The 21,086-nt window shown below is 37.8% G+C and overlaps 1 protein-coding gene and 1 long non-coding RNA gene across 2 annotated transcripts; both read right to left on the reverse strand.

The window, feature by feature from the left end:
• Positions 1 to 15,506: 15,506 nt before the first annotated feature.
• On the reverse strand, positions 15,507 to 17,439 carry LOC140035817 (uncharacterized). The gene is made up of 3 exons (XM_072077212.1): positions 17,227 to 17,439; positions 16,890 to 17,099; positions 15,507 to 15,640 (listed from the first exon to the last, which is right to left on the reverse strand). The coding sequence occupies exons 1-3, from the start codon at positions 17,398 to 17,400 to the stop codon at positions 15,611 to 15,613; spliced, it is 414 nt and encodes a 137-aa protein (XP_071933313.1). The 5' UTR covers positions 17,401 to 17,439; the 3' UTR covers positions 15,507 to 15,610.
• A 690-nt stretch (positions 17,440 to 18,129) lies between these two features.
• LOC140035818 (uncharacterized) lies at positions 18,130 to 19,596 on the reverse strand. Its single transcript, XR_011839736.1, has 2 exons — positions 19,512 to 19,596; positions 18,130 to 18,249 (listed from the first exon to the last, which is right to left on the reverse strand). It is a non-coding gene; the product is annotated as an uncharacterized lncRNA (long non-coding RNA).
• Positions 19,597 to 21,086: the final 1,490 nt, after the last annotated feature.

The following is a 21,086-nucleotide window of genomic DNA, read 5'->3' on the forward strand; positions in this document are numbered from 1 at the left end:
AAATAAGAGATCGGTGGTGGTGGGACCCCGAGCTACAAAACTTGCGATCATACCTATTTCACATAGCCTGTGTGCATGGCCAGCATGCAACAACCCTTTTTCCAAAAAAAAATCTCTTTCGCATAGCCTGTGTGTATGGCCAGCATGCAACGGGCGCCCATATCCTCTCCGAGCGTATCCTCTTGCAGTGAGGAGCACCAAAACAGATAGTTGTTACAGTGACCAGAGATCACACTGACCATACCAAAAACGGCTCATAACTTCCGAAAGGCATAAAAAAGCGCTCTAACTTCTGAATTCTGAAGGTACATATATGAACAATGTTAAAATCTTGCAATATGAGAAAATCACGCATATTAAGAATTTGTTTTGTTCCGGTGACAAAAGAAATTTGTATAATTTAAATTAGAAAAAACCTAGCGATGCCTCCCGTTGTTTCCAAAAATAAGAGATCGGTAGTGGTGGGACCCCGAGCTACAAAACTTGCGATCATACCTATTTCACATAGCCTGTGTGCATGGCCAGCATGCAACAACCCTTTTTCCAAAAAAAAACCTCTTTCGCATAGCCTATGTGCATGGCCAGTGTAGTGGGGCAAATCCACGCATGACACGTGTCAGCTCGGTAGTTTACGCATGTCAGTTCGGCGTTAGGAACTACGCAGCTCGCACATGCCAGCTCGGCTGTGTCAATGGCCACCTCGCTGGGCCTCGTGGGCCGTCGCCTCCGAACACTTAGGGGCCGTCGCATAAAACCCTAAGGAGACTCCGAACCCTAAGGGGACTTTGACTCCCATAAGGAAACTACCACCCATTCGGCCCTATATAAGCAGCACCATAAGACCACACAAGGTACGCTTACACAAGTATTCTATACGATTACCCTATTCACAAGCTCTACTGACTTGACCGTCGGAGCAATTCCGGGGACACCAGTCCCGCTTTCCTCCTTTCTTTGCAGGACCCTTAGCTCGGATCAATCTCTCAGGTCGGCAGCACCCGACCAGCTCGGCTCGCAGCAGTACAGCTCGGATCTGGTTTTTGGCAGTCACATCAGCCAGAATGCAACGGCCGCCCATATCCTCTCCGAGCATATCCTCTTGCATTGAGGAGCACCAAAACAGATAGTTGTTACAGTGACCAGAGATCACACTGACCATACCAAAAACGGCTCATAACTTTCGAAAGGCATAAAAAAATGTTCTGACTTCTGAATTCTAAAGGTACATATATGAACAATGTTAAAATCTTGCAATATGAGAAAATCACGCATATTAAGAATTTGTTTTGTTCCGGTGACAAAAGAAATTAGTGTAATTTAAATTAGAAAAAACCTAGCGATGCCTCCCGTTGTTTCCAAAAATAAGAGATCGGTGGTGGTGGGACCCCGAACTACAAAACTTGCGATCATACCTATTTCACATAGCCTGTGTGCATGGCCAGCATGCAACAACCCTTTTTCCAAAAAAAAACCTCTTTCGCATAGCCTGTGTGCGTGGCCAGCATGCAACGGCCGCCCATATCCTCTCCGAGCATATCCTCTTGCAGTGAGGAGCACCAAAACAGATAGTTGTTACAGTGACCAGAGATCACACTGACCGTACCAAAAATGGCTCATAACTTCCGAAAGGCATAAAAAAACCCTCTAACTTCTGAATTCTAAAGGTACATATATGAACAATGTTAAAATCTTGCAATATGAGAAAATCACGCATATTAAGAATTTATTTTGTTCCGGTGACAAAAGAAATTAGTGTAATTTAAATTAGAAAAAACCTAGCGATGCCTCCCGTTGTTTCCAAAAATAAGAGATCGGTGGTGGTGGGACCCCGAGCTACAAAACTTGCGATCATACCTATTTCACATAGCCTGTGTGCGTGGCCAGCATGCAACAACCCTTTTTCCAAAAAAAAACCTCTTTCGCATAGCCTGTGTGCATGGCCAGCATACAACGGCCGCCTATATCCTCTCCAAGCATATCCTCTTGCAGTGAGGAGCACCAAAACAGATAGTTGTTACAGTGACCAGAGATCACACTGACCATACCAAAAACGGCTCATAACTTCCGAAAGGCATAAAAAAGCCCTCTAACTTCTGAATTCTAAAGGTACATATATGAACAATGTTAAAATCTTGCAATATGAGAAAATCACGCATATTAAGAATTTGTTTTGTTCCGGTGACAAAAGAAATTAGTGTAATTTAAATTAGAAAAAACCTAGCGATGCCTCCCGTTGTTTCCAAAAATAAGAGATCGGTAGTGGTGGGACCCCGAGCTACAAAACTTGCGATCATACCTATTTCACATAGCCTGTGTGCATGGCCAGCATGCAACAACCCTTTTTCCAAAAAAAAACCTCTTTCGCATAGCCTATGTGCATGGCCAGTGTAGTGGGGCAAATCCACGCATGACACGTGTCAGCTCGGTAGTTTACGCATGTCAGTTCGGCGTTAGGAACTACGCAGCTCGCACATGCCAGCTCGGCTGTGTCAATGGCCACCTCGCTGGGCCTCGTGGGCCGTCGCCTCCGAACACTTAGGGGCCGTCGCATAAAACCCTAAGGAGACTCCGAACCCTAAGGGGACTTTGACTCCCATAAGGAAACTACCACCCATTCGGCCCTATATAAGCAGCACCATAAGACCACACAAGGTACGCTTACACAAGTATTCTATACGATTACCATATTCACAAGCTCTACTGACTTGACCGTCGGAGCAATTCCGGGGACACCAGTCCCGCTTTCCTCCTTTCTTTGCAGGACCATTAGCTCGGATCAATCTCTCAGGTCGGCAGCACCCGACCAGCTCGGCTCGCAGCAGTACAGCTCGGATCTGGTTTTTGGCAGTCATATCAGCCAGAATGCAACGGCCGCCCATATCCTCTCCGAGCATATCCTCTTGCATTGAGGAGCACCAAAACAGATAGTTGTTACAGTGACCAGAGATCACACTGACCATACCAAAAACGGCTCATAACTTTCGAAAGGCATAAAAAAATGTTCTGACTTCTGAATTCTAAAGGTACATATATGAACAATGTTAAAATCTTGCAATATGAGAAAATCACGCATATTAAGAATTTGTTTTGTTCCGGTGACAAAAGAAATTAGTGTAATTTAAATTAGAAAAAACCTAGCGATGCCTCCCGTTGTTTCCAAAAATAAAAGATCGGTGGTGGTGGGACCCCGAGCTACAAAACTTGCGATCATACCTATTTCACATAGCCTGTGTGCATGGCCAGCATGCAACAACCCTTTTTCCAAAAAAAAACCTCTTTCGCATAGCCTGTGTGCGTGGCCAGCATGCAACGGCCGCCCATATCCTCTCCGAGCATATCCTCTTGCAGTGAGGAGCACCAAAACAGATAGTTGTTACAGTGACCAGAGATCACACTGACCGTACCAAAAATGGCTCATAACTTCCGAAAGGCATAAAAAAACCCTCTAACTTCTGAATTCTAAAGGTACATATATGAACAATGTTAAAATCTTGCAATATGAGAAAATCACGCATATTAAGAATTTATTTTGTTCCGGTGACAAAAGAAATTAGTGTAATTTAAATTAGAAAAAACCTAGCGATGCCTCCCGTTGTTTCCAAAAATAAGAGATCGGTGGTGGTGGGACCCCGAGCTACAAAACTTGCGATCATACCTATTTCACATAGCCTGTGTGCGTGGCCAGCATGCAACAACCCTTTTTCCAAAAAAAAACCTCTTTCGCATAGCCTGTGTGCATGGCCAGCATACAACGGCCGCCTATATCCTCTCCAAGCATATCCTCTTGCAGTGAGGAGCACCAAAACAGATAGTTGTTACAGTGACCAGAGATCACACTGACCATACCAAAAACGGCTCATAACTTCCGAAAGGCATAAAAAAGCCCTCTAACTTCTGAATTCTAAAGGTACATATATGAACAATGTTAAAATCTTGCAATATGAGAAAATCACGCATATTAAGAATTTGTTTTGTTCCGGTGACAAAAGAAATTAGTGTAATTTAAATTAGAAAAAACCTAGCGATGCCTCCCGTTGTTTCCAAAAATAAGAGATCGGTGGTGGTGGGACCCCGAGCTACAAAACTTGCGATCATACCTATTTCACATAGCCTGTGTGCATGGCCAGCATGCGCACAGCAGATCCTCTTGCAGTGAGGAGCATCAAAACAGATAGTCATTATGGTGACCAGATATCACACCGAGCATACCAAAACGGCTCCTATCTTCCGAAAGACATAAAAAAAAGCGCTCTAACTTCTGAATTCTAAAGGACCAGCACCGAAAAAATTTATAAATATCTAACTTCAGAAATCTAACCCTTTCTTTTTTCAAACAATCATCCCAAATAATTTCCCACTCCAACACACTACGTTTCAGTTACGGTTTGAATCTTTAGAAGTTACCCTTGTGCACAAACGGGTCTTCTTTGGCTATAAAATGACTAAATTTATTACTTATTGCACTTATACCTCCTCATATTCTAAGTTTAATATTCCATATTGTTTGTTTTTTTTCATATTTCAAAATTCATAAATCAAATTATACAAGGGCAAAATTTGAAAAGATAATATAATCTCTCTCCTCCAATGTAATTTACATATAAGTGCTGTTATTTGCTTTGATAGTGAATTATTTACAAAAATTTATTTACTTATATCATTAATACATTTTCTAACCACCTTTTTTATCTCACATACATCATATCAAAAAAGTGTTACAATTTCTTTCAAAAAATTATACCAAATAATCTACTATCCAAACACGTCTATGTTAAACAAATTATCATTCCAAGGGAGTCATGTGAGATTTTTGAAACTTCAAGAGTATTAAGTGGTATTAGGATAAATCTGAGGGAAGGTTTCTAAAATTAACCCTAATAGATAAGGTAATGGGATGATAAGAGAACAGAAAACGTATCTGCACCGTTAGACTTGGTAGTTGGTACAGTTAGTGCAATACAGTTGAATATTGGTACTATTTTAATCTAGGGTATTTCAGGAATTTTATTTAAAAACTCTTAACATAGCTAAATTATTTTTGTGCATCTTCATCGGATTTGAGCAAAATATTGAAGTATTTTGGGGGAAGGCAGAAACGCGGCGTTTTGTTTAGTAAGGATTCAAAATACCGTTAAGTCGGTGAGTGACCGAAACGGAATTGGGGCCCCCGTCAAGATTAGTAATAACAGAATCATTTCTCTCTCTCCACTATTTCTCTCTCTCTCGTATCTTCTTCCCCTTATTTCCTCTGCTCTCTGATCATAACACAACACTACCTAGCCAATGGCTTCTCGCATTTTTCTTGGCAGAACCGTAGTTCTTGGCAGAACCGTGGCTCGTCAACTCCAAGGAGGCTGCCAGCCCTCCATCGTCGGCCACAATGTCTACTGTGCGGAGGAAGTTCTTGAAATCGATGAACCTGCTAGACGGATTGGTAAATTGTTGACAAATTGTTATCAATCTTTGGTGAACGTCCAAATGGTTAACATATACAACGGTAAAGGGGGTAAATAAATAATAGCTTGGTGATATATTTAGCAAAGGAAACTAGTTGACAGGGTATGCCTTTGAATGCAGCAAATTTGACCAGTAACATCAAGGTATGATTTTGGCTTTTGGGTGAGGAGGCAAACTTCAAATGAATGGGAATGAACCCTCCCTCCACGTTCCTGTGGAGAGGCGGGCACCGGACTCTGCCGCAGTAATCCTCCATATTTGACCAATACGTAAAAAAATTATTGCGTTCTCCGTGAACACATTTTTTACAATCCAAACACAACCTAAGAGGAAAGTCGACAGAAAAATCCTGTCGAAAAAAAAAATCCTTAGTTTAGTTTAAAGGGGAGAGGAAGTCGATGAAAAAACCCTGTCGAAAGAAGTTGATTGAAATGACGGCCACCACAATAAAGTGTCAAAGTATACCGCAGAGCAAAGTTGAGAATTTGCTTGGTACCAAAAATAGAAATTTCTCATTTGAAATTGAAAACGCAGGAGTAGTACTTTACTGTTAACAATAAAACTTGCTCCTCCAACCCAGGTTAGGGAGTCAGTTGTACACGGTATCCTTCCTTCTAATACCCTATCTATCCCCTATCTAGCTGGCTGCTGCTGCTGCTGCTTACATAGCACACCCGCTTCCGCAGAGTCCAGGGTCAGGGCTCTCACCCGACCAAAGGCCAATCCACACCGCCGGCCGACAAACAACAAAAGAACCAAAAAATTTTCAGGTTAATCAAGGAAAGCCCAGCTTCTGAATTGCAGAAACAGGCTCCTTTAAAAATAACAAAATAGTGCTTGGGAAATGTGTTCATGGAAAACAAATAACAAAATAGAGATCAATTTAAAAATAAAAAATAAAACATGGAGATCAGTTAATATAATAATGCCACCCACAGATACTGTAAACATGAACATGCATTCAAAATGCAGAAACTGAATGCACATTCATAGAAAGTACAAAATAAGTCAAATTTGAACTCGTATGATGCTAGATGTTCAAGAGCCCAACAAATGGGTTCAGTAAGTTCGATGGCAACCTCAATACTACAACCATAAGGTGAACCAAAACTCAGCTAAAAAGGTTAAATACAAAATTTGACTAACTAGATATAGGAGGAAGAGGACTAGTAAGATGTCCACCTAAGAAATATGATATCAAAATTAACTAGTGCCTAACTAGAAGTACACATCTTTGAAAAATTGCTATCCAACCCGTATGTGATTTTACAAGAACTCCAACGGTAAGACAATTGCTTAATACCCAAAGCAATTTAAACTTACTTATTGATCTAACTTTTGTAAAAAATTTAATTAAAACTTCAGGCAAATATGAAAATTTAGCCAATTTTGGAGAAATGTACCCAAATTGGGGAATTGCCGGGCAACTCACGCGCTTTATCTGCTATTGCCTACCGGTACATCTTTTACAGGTTAGCTCCCATTGCAACGCGTCAGGTGATAAATAACGTAACGGGACAAAAGGCAAGTCATGTACGAATGATCGGACAACAGTTAACGTATCTCCACCATTTTGCTTGGTTTTTAATATTGTATGGTAGAGCTAGTATAATCCCGAGGAGTATTGGACTACTATTTTAAATTTAAGGTATTCGAAGGGCTAGATTTTCTTTAAAAACCTTTAACATATTAGCCCACGGCTACCTTTTGAAATTTTTGTACAAAAAAAAAATATTATAACCATTTGATGTATACAAAATAAAAGGATGATTGAAATATGTGTCTACGAAAAATCTAAAATTTTTTTTAGAGTGCTTTCCAAACAACATATTTGAATAGTAACGGAACAAAATGTTTTTTTTTTTTTGATAAGGAAGTAACTGAACAAAATGTTAAAATGTGGTTATCTTAAATGTGATAATTAAAATCATGTCAAGAAATGGAGAGTTATAATTACGCTAATTGGCCATCATGTACTAACCATTCTTAGTTCATGTAATAAGGAGTTTAATATGCCCCAGGATCTTGCAATTCTAGTCTTGTGAATCAAACCATCGCCGAAAGAGATTCAATAGTGCTCGACCTTAGATCAATCGAACTTCGGACACTGAAGATTTTATTAGAAAAAGAAAATACAATTGGCCGTCATGTTAAGAAACTACATGCACTTCTTTGATCTGGATTATTTTGTTCAAATATTGGACTACCGTGAGTTAAGGTATATATTTATTAAGAAAAAAAGGGTATGTATGAAGACCGGATTATTTTGTTCAAATATCGGACTAAAAGGTACATATATGAACAATGTTAAAATCTTGCAATATGAGAAAATCACGCATATTAAGAATTTGTTTTGTTTCAGTGACAAAAGAAATTAGTGTAATTTAAATTAGAAAAAACCTAGTGACGCCTCCCATTGTTTCCAAAAATAAGAGATAGGTGATGGTGGAACACCTTTTTTTTTTTTTTTGTCAACATAGGGGTGTCCGGGTCAATCCTTACAGGCCCGACTAAGGTAATGGTGGGACACGGAGCTACAAAACTTGCGATCATACCTATTTCACATAGCCTGTGTGCCTGGCCAGCATGCGCATATCCTCTCCAAGCAGATCTTCTTGCAGCGAGGAGCGCCAAAACACATAGTCGTCACGGTGACTAGAGATCACACCGACCATACCAAAAATGGCTCATAACTTCCGAAATGCATAAAAAAAAAAGCACTCTGACTTCTGAATTCTAAAGGCTAACTTCAGAAATCTAATCCTTTCTTTTTTCTAACAATCATCCCAAATAATTTCCTACCCCAACACACTACTTTCCAGTTACAGTTTGAATTTGTCCCGAGCTTCTTTTTGAGATTCATAAATTGATATTTCCTTTGCTTAGTCTCTTTTCTTGGAAAATTAATTACTCTGAAGATTGTTGGGTTTATTGTTTTCTTTAGTGATTGATAAATTGTTTCTCACACAGAAAGTCAAATCGGCTCTACGATAAATTCATTATTGCTGTCTGCGAGTTCTTCGATTATGCTTGTCATTGCCAATTGTTGTGCGTCCTCTCTCTCTCTCTCTCTCTCTCTCTCTGTTGGTGAATATGCATGCATTTACGTGTTCATGGTGGTCAAAAGCAAGTTAGGAGCAAGTAATGGACGTACTGCATAATTGGATGCTTGCAGGGGACGCTCTGTGTGAGTTATAACTCAAGTGAGTTATATAGACTATTAGTTTTTTGAGTCATCTAAATCATTTGTAGTCAAATATTTTAGCCTCTCTTGTTTTGAGTATAGAAATATTTCCTAAATCTTTTGTAAATGTCATTTTGACTTAGGAACCACTTTCCTTCGGTTTTTGTATTTCTTCTTCATATTAGAACTATTGCTCCTCCTCCGTCCGTGGACGTAGGTCAATTTGACTGAATCACATAAATTTTCGTATCTTTTATTTTGCTTTATTATTTGTCTTTATTGGGTTGCCACAACCTTTTTATATGTTCAGTTTTACCGCCTAATTATTATATGGCTGGTATTTACCGCCTAACCATTATATGGTCTGTTATACTACCTATTTTATTCTAACTTTAGTTTGTTTATTCTTGCGCCAGTTTTAACAAACTGGTATCAGAGTTGGTTGATATATTTTGTAAGACAGATTCATCTCATGGGACCTGTTCACCTTGTGGGACCCGTTCATCCGTGGGATCCACTCACCTTGTGGGATCCGCTCACCCTGTGGGGCCCCCTGATCCCGTGGGACCACTCACCCTTTGGGGCCTACTCACGAGACTTACATATATGTTTGACCAGTTTTTTGAGACAAATTTCAGATTACAAATTTTGTTGCAACAATGACAATAACAAAGACGATTGTAGAGAAATTCGACAGGAATGTCAATTTTGGGATATGGCAGCTCAAGATGGAGGCCATTCTTGTTCAAAACTAAGTTGATTTGGCAATTCAGGGAATTGAGAAAAAGCCAGAAAATGTAAAGGATGCGGATTTCACCGATATGGATAAGAAAGCTAGATCCAACGTAATTTTGAATCTCTCCGATGAAATTTTACCGGAGGTAGCAACGGAGACTTCGGTCAAGACTATGTGGGATAAATTGAAACCTTGTATATGAAGAAAACAGCCGAGAATCGGTTATATTTGAAGCAGAGTTTGTATATGTATCGGATGTCTGAAAGTACATCTATACTCTCCCATCTTGATAAATTTGATTCCATGGATTTGGAGAATATAGATTCGAAAATTGATGATGATGATCAAGCCCTATTACTTTTATATTCCCTTCCCCAGTCCTTTAAGTATTTTCGTGATACTATGATTTATGGAAAGGAAACAATTAAATCTGCATTAAAATCTAAAGAGCAAATAGATAGGAATATTGCTGGAAAAACTAGTAGGAATCAAGCCAATGGCTTGTTTGTTAGGGGTAGATCTGAAAAGAGAAATACAGAAAGTAGAAGTAGATTCAAATCCAGACATAAAATATGGTGTGCAGCTATTGTAAAAAAAAATGGTCATGTTATCTTTGATTGCTTTAAATTGAAAAATAAAGAAAAGCAAAAGGAGTTTTCTAATTAGTGAGTTTCTAGTTATTTTGTGATGTAATGGGTTGGCATAAATGTACATCTTCGTGTTATGAAACTTTCTCTATGATGAATTGGATTTTTAGTTGCAAGTTTTGCCATATTTTATTTTTTTGAGTTTTAGGTTTTAGTTGAAAAATGGCATTCCTTTGTTTGTGGATTGTTGGGTTCAAATTTCTCATGGGTTATGATCGTTAGGATCCTAGAAATCATTAGACCTAATTTGGTTGCAACTTTATTTGAGTCTTCTGAAGAAAATAGAGTAGGAAATTTGAAGTTTTACTTGTTTGATCAGTTGATTTCTGTTTACAAGGTGATTTTTATTTGATTTGAAGTTTGGAACACGTTTGAAATGATTCCAAAACTTGATTGATGACAAACTCATGTTGTAAAAATTTTGAAAATAACTTGTCTACAAGTTAGGCTGGAAAATATGCAAAATCAATCGGGGGAAGATGATGAATTCGATAGATTCCAGCCAAATTTCGATAGGAAAGTTGATCAAGTACCAAAAGGGTGTCTTTTTTTATTTGTAAGGGATCAAAATTGCTCATTTTAAAAAATTAAAATTTTTACATTAGTAATATGTGAGAGAGGATGGGTACAATTTTTCCTTGTATTTTTGAATTTGGAAGTTGAAAACCTTATTAAAATCAAGAGAAGTTATTAGATCTTTTTATGCAAAAAAAAAAAAAAAATTTACCATCTCTTCTCAACCCAAAAAAAAGTTATTAAAAATTTCTAAACATGAAACGTTATCTTTAATAAAATCTTTACATTTTTCAGGATAAAATTTAAAAATCAAAAGATGACACAAAATTTTAACACTGAATCGCTCCTCATGTTTTATAGGAGTATATAAAAAGATTGTCTTAGGAAAAAATTGGGTGTATAAACTACATCCGCTTTACACTTACCAACTTATATTACTTTCTTACTTTACATCTTTAATTTTGAATGGTTTACACTCTAACTTCTCATTCTCGACATTTTGCATTTTAAACTCTCAAGTTTGTCCCATTTAAATCTAATTAATAACAACATTAAACCAATTAATGAAATCAAAAATTACACAAATTAATGACAATATGCTAAAAATTACTATTAATTATACTTACAATTTGGTTATACTTTGAGGGGAGAAATTTGAATCCAATATCAGTATATTGTCGTTGTATATATATAATTAAAATTTATTTATAATATCATTATGATGTCAGTATATAATTAAAATATATTGTATTTTATAGAATCAGTATAAATTGTCATACTCCCGAACTAATCGATCGAACCATTAACCCCTGACTATTGAGCTCTATCGTGTTGTCATCCTATCCGAGTTTCATAACACTGGTTTCCCTGCCTATTCTAGTAGACTGCAAGGTAATGCAAAGAATAAAACACGCATCCAATAACAAGACACATTTGTCCCATTTTACCGTCTAAATTTCCTGTCAAACATATTTGGGAAAATGAGCAAATTATCAGGATGGTCACTAAACTTTTGCAATTGTGGAGTTTTGCTCACTGAATTATTAAAAATCTGATTTTGACCATTGAAATGTCAAAAATTAAGATTCGAGACCACTCCATTAAGTTTAGTCGTTAAATATGTCAGATCTAACTTTCTGTGCGATTCCTTTGACAAAATAAATGGACAATTTAGGAAGTTGCACAAACAATTTATTTTGTCCATTTTTTAAGCCAACACTGTACCCACACCTTCCACCGGACATGGTGCACTCAATGCGTATACTAGTATGCGCTTTCCATCTGATGTCGAACCCTTGCCGAAGGACTTGATCCGAGCCAATAAAATTAACGGATCCTCCATTACCCATTTCAAGTACCGGATATACCACAACAGCCCTCAATTTCCAAGACCAACTTCTCCAGGCAAGACAGAGGCATTATTGCTTCCATTGCTCCCACAGGAAAGAACGTTGGGTAAATTGACCAGGCAGCCATAGAGAGACGTGATGTTTATATAACTCGCGGAGTAATCAAAGAAGGTGTAATCTAGAGTCATGTTTACTAAATCAGTAGGACAATTGTCCTCCATCACATCTTCTCTAGCAACTCTCAAAGTCTGGGTGGTTGGATGGATATCCAAGGCCCACTATGTAATGTTCTTGATCTCAAGTCTTGTAACATTACTGCTCTAATCGCATCTTAACTCTAGCCCCGGATAGCCACAGTATATATGTTGGATCTCGGTATCCCCGGAAAGGACATCCTATTCCAGTGATGCTGTCGCAGCTGAATACATTCCCACAGGTCCCATAAAATTCTGCCAGATTACTTGAAACAGGATGAAGTTGAAGAAGTATAGAAGCGAGAAAACAGAGAACAGTGGGGAACGACTGTAAAGGGCTATGGGATTTCATTTATTTTGGAGGAGAAGATATCATGAGAGAACAGATTTATTTTGTAAAGGAAATCGCTAGCCACCGATGTAGTTGTTGGAGGGAGTAAATTTAAGAGAGGATAAAGACAAAATAAATTGTTTGTTGAACTTTCTAAATTGTCCCTTTGTTTTGTTTTGATAATCACACGAGTAGTTAGATCTGTCATACTTAACGATTAAATCTAACAGAATGGTCTCGAATATTAACTTTTGATATTTTAATAGTCAAAACCAAATTTTTAATAATTTAGTGGCCAAAACTCGATGATTATAAAAGTTTAATGACCATCCGAATAATTTGCTTTTGGAAAAATGGCAAATTTAATCTCTAATTTGTAGCCAATTTGATTCTTAAACTTATATTTTGGTTCCAATCAAGGAACTCAGCAGCAGCACTACCGCATAATTTCCTTTAGGCTCCTAATCAAGCAATCTAGAAGAGGTATTTTAGGAACTTCAATGCTGGAATTGTAACAAATATTAACCAACAAATTAGTTTTGTGAAAAATACCCAAAACCCAAAACAAAAACAAAAAATTTTCCAAGGCTACCAAATGGTGCTGGTGGGGTTGCTTCCATGCTCCATGGCACTACTTGCAAATTCTAGCAAATTCCCTGCTTCATGGCACTGCTTGCTTCCATCATTCTTGATGTACACATACCACTTTCCTGTAAGCCGTGAAGCAGCAATATTGCCAGCTTGTTTGGATAGAACATGAGGGATAGTCAAATTAAGAAAATTGGTATTAAGATCCAACCAAAGCAAGCCATGGCAATCCTCTAATTCTGCAGGAATATTCCGAGATAACGAGTTGTTTTCGAGCTTTAAAATCGCAAGATTTGACCACTAAACTGGTTATTTGAGAGTGAAATCCAATTCAAATTCGTACAATTGCTGAGACTAGCAGGGATTGATCCATTCAAATCATTGAAATCAAGAATTAGATTTTCTAACCTCCGCAAGTACATCAGCTCTTGTGGGATTTCTCCATAAAGCTGATTTAACCAAGCAATCAAATCACGAAGCTGAGATAATGATTCCAATCTAGATGGGATTGTCCCAGTCAAGTAGTTAAAACTGAGATCAAGGGATTCCAACATGGAACAATTACTCAAGACTCTCTGGTATTGAACTAGTGAACAAATTATTCTGAAGATACAACACTTTCAAATTGTTCCTGGGATCCTGACAAATCCCAGATGAAATCACCCAGAGAGATTGTTAGAACTCACGTCCAAAGTCTCCAAACTGACCATCTTGGACAAAGATTCACGCAAAGAACCAATGAAATTATTGAATGGCAAGGACAAATTCTTCAAGTTACTCATCTTCACAAGGGTATCAACAGGTAATTCACTAGAAAATTTTTCGTTTGAAATATCAAATAGTTTCAAAACAGAGCATGCACCAAAGCTCTCAGGGACATTATCTGACAAATTAATGTAGGACAACACTAACTCCACCAAGCTTGGACATAAATCAGATAGGTAAGGTGGTAAAACACCCTGAAAATCATTTCCTCCGAGGTACAAAAGCCGCATAACCCCTCCAGCACCACTTGACAGCTTTGAAAAATTTTTTATTTTTGTTTTGAATATTTCTCACAAGACTTATCTATCAATTATTTTTTGTTACAATCCCAACATCAAATTTTTTAAAATACCCCTTCTAGGTTGCTCAATTAGGAGCTTGAATGTGGCGTCGCCGAGTCCCTTGATTGGAATCAAAATATAAGTTTAAAAATCAAATTGGCTACAAACAACATATAAGGACGAAATCGACAGAAAAAAAAAGTTTAAGGACTAAATTGGCTCTTTTCCCAACATATTTATAACCTTTTTCCATTTCCTTTTTTATTTTTAAAATTCAACTGGAAAAAGGTAAAGTTTAAATAGCAAAAAAGAACTTTAAATTTAAGATTTCTAAATTCTAGAGTCTCATACAGAATGCTTTGAGCATTACTTTCGATGGTTGACAGCGCAGCAGGCGCAACGGCCTTTGCGAGCGCCCAATAGGTGCAACTGCGAGAAAAGTTTTCCCTGCCTATTTTAGTAGACTACCGGGTGACGCACAAATGAAGCACGTTAATTACAGCATGAAAAATACAAGACACATTTGTCTCATTTTACCGTCAAATTCCTTGTCAAACATATCTATGGCCTTTTCGATTTACTTTTTTTTTAAAGCAAAAAAAGGATAAAATTTAAGAAATATGGAGGAGAAAGGATGATTTGAACTCAAAATTTCTAAAACATGGGACCTCAATTTTAGTAACTAGACCAAGATTTCCTCGACAACCTGTTCCTTTCACCCCTGGAAGCTTGAATAACAGCAATCTAACTTTAACACAAAGTATTCCACCAGATTTTTCTGTTAGTACAATTAAGCCAGCATAAACTTTGACAATAAAGAGTAATCCACAATTCATCTTGTTAGGAAATTGGTTTAGTTTCTTTTTAGATAGAATTATTGTTTTGTGTGGAAATAACTAGTTTCCTAATTGGTTTTAATTACTTGAAGTAGTAGTCAAGTAAAGCCCTATTTAGCTAGAATTAGATACTATTTTCTACTCTATATGAGTTTAGGAAATAGTATTGGTTTCCAATTGTTATTTGATTTTTTTGGCAGTAATGTTCTCTATAAATAGGTAGATTGGCATACTACAAAAGGGCATCATGTAGTCTTATACATGGGGTGCGAGAGAGAGTTCTTGGGAGATGAGAGATGATATACAAGGGTTGGGTTTGGGTTCAAGTTGTATTCTTGTATAGGATTTTTCTCTGATAATAAAGAACAGATTTCTTTCCATGGACGTAGGTTCAATGGTACAGTCGAACCACGTCAAATATTGTGTGTAGCTATCTTTCATGCTTGTGGCTTGTTTCTCATTAAATTGTTCTGCACTTAATATTTCAATAGTTGTTTGTTCCGTGCCTGAATCATAACACATCTGAAGGTTAGTGAAAAAGAGAGCGAGAGAGAAATCCACAATCTATCTTATGTATAAGAGAGCACGGGCACAAACATACAATTGGAAGTATTAAAAGCTAAGCACAAAAAATACTACAGGATTTAACCGTTAGCGACAGGAGTTTTCACAGGCATTCGATGATAGAATGAGCCAACATAGGCGAAAAGAGCTAGCTCGGAACCGTTAAAACACACATCCAGCAATCAACTTAGCCTGTAAAACAAAAGAAAAGTTGAAACAAAGAAAGCAAACAAGCGTCAGTCCCTCACAGAAGTACAGAATTGAAGGCTAACCATTCAGTCTACCAAGAATTCGCCAATCATCTCGGATATAGTTACTTTCTGGGTATGGGCATCTCATGGAAGTGAAGAATTAAGATAGAATAGGCTGGGGCCGGTGGACCATTTGTGATGCAGGAGCATGTTTTACATTGAATTTCTTTTTGCTCAGGATGTCGTTAATTATGCTTTATTGCTTATTGTTGCATTAGTTTTAGTATAGCTGGTGTACATGTGCCAGTCACGGTCCCCACCACGGGCATTGTGGCGTTTTGACCCTTTGGGCAATTATGTGTTTGCAAACCTATGAGCACCCATCTTACACCACCACAGAGTTATTAAGATCAGTTATTACCAAAAAGTTGTGCCACCTCTATCAGGCTGTTATACTGCCTAGAAGCAAAATCTACTGCGGCTAGCTAAATTTCCTCCTAGTTTGACAGTTATAGCAGCAAAGTTTGTTTGGGTAGACTACATGAAAGTACTCTTATGGTGTACAACAATATAATCAACAAAAAATTGAAGTTTGATTACAAGAATATAAGAATTTATATGGAGATTATAAATAATTTACAAACCAAAGAGTAACATCTCTCCATCATGCAGATTGGAAGATTAAGCAAAAAAATTTTTTGACATATTAGTTTCAAGATTCCACCGATTCATTAGTAAAAGAACCAGTAAGCTTGTCATAAAGCCACGGCATACAACAAAACTTCTTGTAAACGACTAGTTGCAATTAACCCTTCCTTCGAATTCCCTTTTCTTCTCCCATTGAAAACTGTGTAACTATTTCAGCTGTCCTTATTCACGAGAAAAACCATCATCCAAAGACTTGTGGCAGTAAATAACTCGTCCAAATGTAAGTCATGTACATGTACCGGTAGATTTTGATCACGTAACATTAAAATGAGTGTGGTCTAAAAAACCTCTGTGTTATAAAATTTTACTACCTTGGAGTCAATAAGCCATATCAAGGTCTTCAAAACAATCACATTTAAGAAAGCGACTGAATTTAAGAGTTTGAGTTCCATAAAATCCTAAATAACATCAACTGCATTCGATAAATTTTTTCTATTTAAAAGAATACTTCCAAGTTTCAGGTCCCAAAAGTGAATGCGGCGAGATGTATATCTTCATAATTAAATTAAGGGATTAACAAGACGAATTTAAATGGCAATTACCCAGTGCTCTTTAAGAGGATTGTGCGGGGATTCATTAATCTGATGGAACTTGATTAACTCTTTCCTGTATTGGCCCACCTTAACTACAACATGGTAAAAGTTGAGCTCCTCATTTCGATCTAATGCCTCCAAGTACAAAACATAGTAGAGCCCATCATCATTATTGAATTTGCTTGCTAACAACACCTCCTCAAGACGAATTACATCACCCTGTCACAACCACAGCACCAAATTTATAGAAGTAGGCGGGGACATTAGTGGTCACTCAAACTTACAAATTTAGCAAAGTTAAAATGACACACCCCATAGAGAGAGAGAGAGAGAGAGAGAGAGAGACCTCGTTCTCATTGTGAGTCCTCACAGCGAATGTAGCATACTGATAGACCTGTTCATAAGCCTTAATGTCATGAACAGGGACGACCACATCACTTGCAGCAGTAGGAAGATCTAAAGCACCTTTGGGACAGATATCAGCATTCAGCAGATATTTCTCCAAGTTAAGAATTTGCATGGGTAAATAAGGAGATTTAGTGTTCTGACGAAATACTGATTTTATGCGCAAATGTTAACAATTTACAAATATGATCAGCCATACACACTGAAAGTGTGATGGTGCACACGGTAAAATCACACGTTCAATGAAAGAAACCATGCACGTAATAGCCTGCATTAAGCTAAAAACATTCATGTCAACAATGGGCAACTACAAAAACAGAATTTTCATGTTCACAATGGCAAGAACACAAAAAATATATAATATAATCACAACAATCTAATAATATTTACCGCTATCATGCTGTATCTTTATAACTGAGGCTCTTCCTTGGAACTGTTCTAACTACTTGTTGCATGTGTAACTCATGCAATTCTAGTGCTTCTAACAAACGTTCATATTTAGGCTTCTATGGAAAGACAGGAACAATAGACCATTTACTGGAGACAGAAGAATACAGAACGGATGCACAAATAATCATGGGACACGATATTTCAGGATAACTACTCGAGGATTGCATATCCTTTGCTCCTCCTGCATCATGGAATTAACCACATTCTGATATTTTGGCTGCACCACCTTGCCTCTTTATTAAACATTCTTCACCAAAATATCATCCAGAAAAAGCAAATAACAAGCACATACCCAAAGAGAGAACATACAAAGGAGGGTTTATAACATATGAAAGGAGATGACGAAAAGTACCATGAACAATAATAAATGAGAAGCACGAGCAACACTTACATCTTGTTCTTCTGGGTTTCGTCCAAGTCCTCATCCTCTCGTTGTAACTTTCTCAACAGAAGTGTACTCAATCTTCTAGCTGTTTCCTCTAGTTGTATCTCACCCACAAACTGCTTGCTGTATCTAAGGGCACAAAAGGGATGACATACAATAAACTTCAGTACCTTGCCCAAAAAAAAAAAAAACCTTTCCATTTCTTTAATCGTCGACAATACAAACAGATTCTACGGAAAAAGGAAGCAAGCAAACATAGTCTTAAGTAGCAACAGTCTAATAACAAGATTCAAGCTGGCAACCAAAAATACCACTTATGGCAAGCATTCCATCTGGCCATGCTGTCAGGGTTGCTATAGATGAAGGGAAAAGGAATTCAACAAAAAAGGAGAAGAATTGATAAAGAAAAGACAGAAGTAGAAAAATTGGATCAAGTTAGAGTCCATTGCTAGATATGAGCAAGCTGAACTCCAAATAATGTTGTAACCCCCTTTTGTTTTGTAGTAAACACGTTCAAAATCAATGAAATGGATACACCAGCAAATCAGTCCCATTCCAAGACTAACTCCTAGCTACTAAACAGCTGACTTCTTAATAAAATACACAAACCCTTTTATGATTGGGTGGTGCATGGTAGCAAAGCAAAGGGTTTGTATGGATTCTTTTTTTTGGGGAAAAACATGTATTCTAAACATGTATTCTTTTTTTTTTTTGCTTAAAAAACTAGAAAAAAGTAGGTAAAAAATTTTAGTGTTATTTTTGCCCCCACTAAGAATTTTTTCTGGCTCCGCCCCTGCCTCACACTTGTGTTTGATCACTGGTCAGACATACCCTCACACACACACACATGCACACACGGAGTTGAATTAAAGAGGAGCAGGGGAGAAAAAGAAGGTAGAGATTCCAGCTGAGAAAAATGTGGAGCAGCAAACTCTAAACGTAGAATGCAATAAATTTACTCAGCAACCAAGAGTCAAAACCAGAAGCAGCAAACTCTAGGATTTTCCAGCATTTTGGATATTAGAAAAGTGACGATTTTGCAAAAAAGTTTAAGCAATATGAGTAGACGTGTGTCTGCATGAGGAAAAGGCAAATTAGATGGTATCAATCAACGCTTAAGTGCAGCTCAACTCTTACTCAAATCCAAGAAAACAAGTTCTGTCGCACAAATCCTCTTAAAGGCTACCTGAGTTGGCATTTTCAACCTGAACTACAAAATGAAAACTGAAACAAACTCACTCTCAATTGCAAAAAGTTCATCAAAACCTCTCTATTAGTTTCGTGATGAGTATTCCCAATTTAAAGATTAAAAGAAAATGTCTTTATTTGGAGACTACAACCAAAAGCACTCCAGTATCGATTTCACCCTAAAAGTCGAGATGCATGCATACCTTATTTCTTGAAAACGGTAAGAGAAGGATTCATTGACGAGCTGCCACTCGACCGAACGCTTGACATTTTTCAAGTGTATATTCTCCACTTCAGCATAGTACACATTCAGGTCACCTAGCTCGTCAACTGCCTCCAAGGTTATGTAATAAAATATGGTCATGCCAAGCCTTCTGGAGCTTGCTCTGACAACCCTTACAAACCGAACAGTATCGCCACCTCCCTGACATGTCAGCGCATACATGCATTACAAAACCATTAAAGCGTGATAATGCTAGGTGATTTGAGGGGTCCCAGAAAAGAGAACACCAAAATAAAATCTCTTTTTTTTTTCCTCCTTCAGTGACTTTAAAAAGGGCTAAAAAAAAACCTGGTCCCCATTGTGCTTCTTCACCGCAAACTGGGCAAATGGTGAGACCCGATCGTTACTGACAGGAATAACACAATGAAACTGAAGGCAGTGCACCGTCTCTTCTGGCGGAGGGGGCGGTAGAAAGTAGTGACGGCAGGACTGTTTTGAGGACGGAAACCGACGGAGATGATTCTGGTCAAGGATGAAGCCGCCGGTCATACCACTGCCTATCGCACCCAAAAATCCTAATTTACATTTCAGTACAAGTTGATACCCCAATCCCCAGGGTTTAGCTCTCCCCAGAGCTACTCGTAGCGCCATTGGTTTCACCCCCAATCTCGTATTCGTAGAACAAGAGCAACACCAATCCCAAGCAGCCGCCGCTCCTATGACTCCTTAGTCTTTACAATGGTAGAGTCTACTGTCTAAGCAAACTAATTGGGCTGTAGTTGTACGATGTCTGGGTTGGTTGTATATGAATGTGGATTGAAATGCTTTCGAATTATCAGTTGCTAAACGGACGGCCGTAAATACATACAAGCGCTGTACCCACAAAAAAAAACTGCTATAACACGATGCATACGTTACTTGTGAAATCCAATGTTGTTTTTATGCATCTCGATCTTGCCGAGCTTCATCCCCAAGTTGGGCTTGGCTTTTGAGGTTAATTTGATATTAGATTTAACTATTAATTCTTAAAATTTTTGATAAAAAGAAAAAAGATGCAAGGAAGATATCTGGAATTTGTTGGTGTTAGTTAACATCTAATACAGTTTTCCTATTAACTTTTTCATAGTTCCACATCGATATAAGGGGGTTTGGGAATTAAGTAGATAAATCTCCAAGTTGACCTCAGGAATTATCATAGTGGCTTTTGAGGTTAATATGGGATTAGGTTTAACTACTAATTCTTAAAATTTCTGATAAAAAAAAAATCTTGCCGAGCTTCCAAGAACTCTATTTGCATGATCGCATCCATTATTTGGAAATTGGAAAAGAACTTTTGTTTGGATTAGTTCACGGCTACGACAAAATCGTTTGAGGCATGTCAAGGGGCATCATGTAGGCGTGTAGCTTGCCCCTTTACTCCTCAGACAGGATGTACAGGATGTACAGGGACAAATTCGACAGGATGTACAGGGACAAAACAAGCAATAACACAATAGTGAAAACCGGAACTAGACTCTTAATGAACACAATATGTTTTTAATCTCAAAATTGTGAT

The sequence above is a fragment of the Coffea arabica genome, chromosome 2c (genome assembly GCF_036785885.1).
Source record: "Coffea arabica cultivar ET-39 chromosome 2c, Coffea Arabica ET-39 HiFi, whole genome shotgun sequence".
Taxonomy (NCBI): Eukaryota; Viridiplantae; Streptophyta; class Magnoliopsida; order Gentianales; family Rubiaceae; genus Coffea; species Coffea arabica.

Excerpts from the sequence above, each read along its gene's own strand:
- LOC140035817 (XM_072077212.1), bottom strand. The coding sequence starts at position 17,400 with ATGCAAATTCTTAACTTGGAGAAATATCTGCTGAATGCTGATATCTGT. Across the intron at positions 17,100-17,226 it reads GGACTCACAATGAGAACGAG|GGTGATGTAATTCGTCTTGA; the intron begins GTCTCTCTCTCT and ends TGGTTGTGACAG. Across the intron at positions 15,641-16,889 it reads ATCCTCTTAAAGAGCACTGG|GCTAAGTTGATTGCTGGATG; the intron begins GTAATTGCCATT and ends TTTGTTTTACAG.